This window comes from Colobus angolensis, unplaced genomic scaffold (genome assembly GCF_000951035.1).
Source record: "Colobus angolensis palliatus isolate OR3802 unplaced genomic scaffold, Cang.pa_1.0 Scaffold247, whole genome shotgun sequence".
In the NCBI taxonomy this organism is placed as follows: Eukaryota; Metazoa; Chordata; class Mammalia; order Primates; family Cercopithecidae; genus Colobus; species Colobus angolensis.
In genome coordinates, this window is record NW_012115677.1 from 391,512 (window position 1) to 397,044 (window position 5,533).

General features: G+C 33.9%; 1 protein-coding gene across 1 annotated transcript in view; it reads left to right on the forward strand.

Moving 5' to 3' along the window:
- Window positions 1-5,533, forward strand: part of UBR3 (ubiquitin protein ligase E3 component n-recognin 3 (putative)) — a gene marked incomplete at its 5' end in the record, with an annotated part of 276,638 nt that overhangs the window by 201,203 nt on the left and 69,902 nt on the right. Inside the window, one exon of the mRNA XM_011945970.1 lies at window positions 5,140-5,242. Within this exon, the coding sequence (XP_011801360.1) occupies window positions 5,140-5,242 (103 nt within the window). The remainder of the gene's footprint in view (window positions 1-5,139; window positions 5,243-5,533) is intronic.

Consider the following 5,533-nt stretch of genomic DNA (forward strand, 5'->3'; position numbering starts at 1 on the left):
TTGGAGGTTGCAGTGAGCTGAGATTGTGCCATTGTCCTCCATCTTGGGCAACAGTATGAGACTCTATCTCCAAAAAAAAAAGAAAATAAATAACTGACAGAGATACACAGTTTCCAGGATGGTACTGGAACATCTGTTTCAAAAGCATTTTTGATAAGATTTAGACATATGATAACTTTGGTTTTAGTTTAAGTGGATATTCCTGAGGTCATAAAAATTGGCATAATAATATCTGTGTGTGTGTGTGTGTGTGTGTGTGTGTGTGTGGTATTCATACACATCATGTGAAACTCAATTATATAATAAATTTGGAGTTATATTTTATAGAGTTTTTTTTTTAATAGTCTTACCTTAATGTTGACAAAGGTAGAAGGATTTCTTTTCTTTTTTTTTCTTTTTCTTTTTTTTTTTGAGACAGAGTCTCGCTCTGTTGCCCAGGCTGGAGTGCAGTGGCTGGATCTCAGCTCACTGCAAGCTCCGCCTCCCGGGTTCCCGCCATTCTCCTGCCTCAGCCTCCGGAGTAGCTGGGACTACAGGCGCCCGCCACCTCGCCCGGCTAGTTTTTTGTATTTTTTAGTAGAGACGGGGTTTCACCGTGTTAGCCAGGATGGTCTCGATCTCCTGACCTCGTGATCCGCCCGCCTCGGCCTCCCAAAGTGCTGGGATTACAGGCTTGAGCCACCCTGCCCGGCCCGGAAGGATTTCTTAAACCTTACTTTTTGGTTCTAGCTAGGAGTACTTATAATTAAGTCTTAAATTTTCTTAAGAATAAACTGGTCTTTCAGTATTGTTTTCTCATTTTCAGTAATGATGTGTCTGTTTTGTCATTAATCACATTATAATACTTTAGACTTGTCACAGTTGTAAAGAATTTGATTAGATATTGCAGAAAATAGAATTTATCCCAGGTGAGTTGTCTCATGGGAACCAGCATGGGAAGAAGATGGTAGGAGCAAGTAGGTCAAGCACTGCTTTAGTAGTTAGAGTTGAGAGGTCAGTCTCTTTTGGGGAAGTGAAAGTAGGGCTGATTAATTGGCCTGCTTCTTGGTAACTGAACCAATGTGTCATTGTGACAGAGAGGGAAAAGTAGAAAATCATCATGAATTTTATGTTTATATTATGATTTTTTCATAGAATTGTAAATATATAATGCTCAGGCTACTTTTAAAAATCCTATTATATATGTCAAGCACTTGTGCTAGCCTAGGAGGTACAAAAATGTAAAGACACAATTGTCTTCTTCAGGGAGATCTGACCATCTAATGAGAGAGGAAAACATGAAAAATAATTACAAAACTGTGTAAGAGATGCTAAAATTGAAATAGATAGCACAAGGTATGGATAATGCATAAAGTAAGGGGATAATCTGATCTTTCTGAGGTATCAGAACCTTACAGAGCAGCACATGAACTGGCTCTTGAAAGATGAATTGAGTTGGCCTGAAGGACAAAATGATACTTTTCTAGGCTGAGAGAACAGCTTGCAAAGACATGAGATGACATGACACTTTGGGGAATACTTGAAAAGAAAGGAAGGAAGGTTAAGAAATAAACCTGAAAAAGAAAATGGGCTAGCTCATGAAGGGCTTTCTATGCCTGTTCCTTCAGTGGTTCAACAATCAATTATGAGATATTGTGAACAGATTTATTGATTAGACGGTTTGGAAGGGGTGAACCAAAAGGCCTACAGCTGAGTGAGCATTCTGTTGAGCAATTTAGGTGGAAAACAATGTAGTGGCAGAGTGGGCCAGAATAGGATGGATCACAAGAGGCAGAACCAATAGGATTGGTAATCAATTGGATATGGAGGGCAAGGCTGTGGGAGATGACTCCCAAGTTTTTCCTTGGATGTTTGCATGGGTAGTGGTGTCATTCACTGAAACAGGAATTATAAAAGGAAATTAACATTGGAGCTGGGCTGGGCTGTAAATCAGGTTAGTCTGGGTGTATTGATTTTAAGGTGCCTGTTGAACATCTGAAGTACCACAGAGCCTTGTGAATTGTGAACTTAACAGGTAGAAGTGGGCTTGGGTAGTGTATGCAGAATGAGAGGAAAAGAGGACTAACAAAGGATTCCTTTTCCTTTTTTTTTATGAGAAATGTCACCTTTTAGGGTTCATTAGCAGAAGAAGGGCATATAAAAGTAACTGAGAAGGAACCGGAGGAAAGCCAGGGGAGAGTGGTATCAAATATTAAGGAAAGAAGAGAGAAGAGAGTTAAGAATATATGTTAATATATGTTTGTAGAGTGATGGTTTTATGTGGAGACCTTATGTTTCCAATGTATAATAATCTCTAATTTTAGTTGTAATACCTAATTTTAGTTGTAAAGTTTATAAATATTAAATTTATTTCGTATTTATACGAAACACATATGCATCTACCTGTATGTAAGCCCAACTTACAAACATACTATAGATTTATGCTATGATTGTAACTATTATATTACTATATAATATACCAGAAAGATGATACTATATTTATTTTACAGACCGTAAAACTAAGGTTAGGTAATTTATTTAAGGATACACGGCTAGTACAGACTTGGATTCAATGCAGGACTTCCTGACTCCTCCCAGACAGTGGTGCTTCCTATACATAGATTGAAATCACAGCACACTTATAAATGAATTTAAAGGTATTTGTCTTTTCCAAATCTATTTTTATATGTGGATCAAACTTTAGTATTTTAAAATGTGTTATATTGGGAAAGGAGTTAATTTTTTTTGCTATTATTCAAAATTTTAATATGCTTTCTTGATGTAATTATTTTTCAACTTTTTAAATGTCATGCATGCAGTTGGTAGGTAATACATTTTTTAAAGTTGTTAACTTTTTGATTATGATTATAGATTCTCCTCATCCTGCGTCTTTAAATTTGTCTGGCATAAGAGGCATTGTTGCTGCTAAATGAATATTAGAGTTCTTTCTTATAAGACTAAATTTTGAAAACAAAATAATGAATAAATAACAATAAACAATGAATTTTATTAACAAATTGAAGTTATTAATGGTTATTTGGTCAGTTCTCTGAGAGAGAGAGAGAGAAAGAATCCTGTACTTTTATTTTAATCATAAAACCCCCAAGAAGTGGAGTGGTGGAAGTAACTAAGAAGTGGCAAATCTTGAATCCTATTCTTAGCTTTTAGAAAAACTATTAAGAGTGAGCTGGCAAGGTACTTCCTTTCTCTGGGCCTATTTTCTCATCTATAGAATGAGGAAATGTTGAAAAACTTTTCTTCTAACATTCTGAAATTCTTAAATTAGGATAGGGATTAGGAAAATAGGTGAATGTAACGTTATTTTCTGTGCTGGCTGTGGTTTCAATGCAAAACAGGTTAGTACAATTGCAGCTTCTATGCTTTGGATTAAATTAGGGAAACTAAAATGATCCACCTTCATCTTGATAGGAGTTATTAAAATGAGCACTTTGATCAAGTTAATACCTATATAAAAAGAATGCAGAACTCCTCACCATGCAACTTGAGATAATCTTAATATTTTTCTGTGAGAAGAATTTAGTTTTTTAAACACTTTTAGGTTTTAGTCATTAAAACACTCATTAAAAGTATAAATTATATGCTTAGTAATCTCTTATGTATAATTGAATTGAAATAAAATTTACCAATCTTTAGTCCTCTGCTAAAACTTCCCTTGTTCTCGGTATCGTCTATGAAACCAGGTTACTATAAAAACTGGAAATTTGGGGAACTTACTTGCCCCAAAAGTGGGGGTTAATAGTATTACCCACCTAGAATTTTTGTGAAAATTAATTGAGATTATCAATCAATGTAACATAATGCCTGGCACATAAGTAACTAAGTCATTAATAGAATGAAGAAATTTAAGGAAGATTTAGGCTACACATTGACTTATAAATAGGAGATGAAACAGGGTATTTAGATTCTTCTGTTTGTTGTAGAGAGATCAGATTGAAACTTACAAAAATATGTTTCCTTTATCCTGCCCCATAGAGTAGAACATTTATTTTACTCAAATTACAGCTCTCATATTTTATAACAGCTTCCCAAAACTACTATACACATACACGCATATACACATAAACACACATGCACACCCCATACTACACCCCTTATATTGATGGATCTTGTGTAAGTTAACATAAAATATAATTAATTTCTAGGTCTGCTGACTCAGAGCAACAATATCTGGTCTAGTTTTAATTAGAAAATAACAATAATAGGTTTGTGTCATTCAGTTAGCTTTTTTTCTAGATTTAAGAATGAATTTTAATCATATGTTAAGAAGTATCATATCTGAATTTCTAAAATATATCATTGTTTATAGACCAATTCAGTGGGCAGAGTTCGGAAATATTTTTTTAAGGGAAAAATTTTGATTTCCAAATATCTTTGAGTATGTGTGGCAGAATAATTATTGTCATTTGTACCAAATGACAATTTATACCAAATGACAATTCTTGTCATTTATAACAAAAAAAGAAGAGATGCATCAGATACAAAAGCAATACTTAGGAGTTTTTTTCCAGAATAATTTTAAACATGATATTTTCTTCTAAATGTCATGAGCAGAATTTTGTTGAAAGCCAAGATTGGTAGATTATTGTTATAATTCAGATAGAAGAAATTTAAATAGTTGGAATAGTACCAAATAATACTCTATTTCAGTTACTTTTTCTTTATGTAGAATCCAAAGATGAATTCACTCTTCAGTCTAAACAAGGTTTAGAGGGACATATTAGGCAAAGAAAGAATTTCACCTAACAGTGAGCTATTAGGATGTTGTGGTTCATATTACCCAGGGTAGAGGATTGAAGATAATAGTAAAGTTTGGTTAGGAGGAGACCACAATGGTGAGAAGTACAAATTGGCAAGGCTGCAGCATAAAGTCAAGGACAGGTATGTCTGTGATAGGAGATGAAGAAAACCATTCCTGTATTGAGCATAAGGACAGTCCAGATTCTAGCACAGATTATTTGGATATGTATTTCAGAGTTTACTGTAAAAAAGAATGTGAAGTAATTGGGACTTAAACTTGGTGAATTTTAATTGTCAGGATAGGAAACAGATTTCCTTATGAAATAACTAGAAATTTTGTCTGAATTTTGTTCTGGAACAAATGTGTGAACTTTCTAATTACCTTTCCTTCAATTTTTTCAGATCAGCTATTTCATGTATTAGCCTTGCACATGCGCCTTTATAGCATTGACTCTGAGTATAATCCCTGGAGAAAGCTCACCCAGTTAGAAGAGATGAATCCGCAGTAAGTATAATTGAAAGACTAAAATTAATTAAAACTCTTTATGAAAAATAGGTGTTAAATATAAAAATGGAATTGAAATTTCAGTATGTGTGATTTTTTTCACATTTTCTTTATGAAACACAGAAGTATATCATAAGAATTGAAAACAGTTTACCATTATGCTATCTGTAAAAACTGCATACAAATTTTCACCATGTGAAAAAATCTTTTTTTTTTTTTTTTAATACTTTAAGTTCTAGGGTACATGTGCACAACGTGCAGGTTTGTTACATATGTATACATGTGCCATGT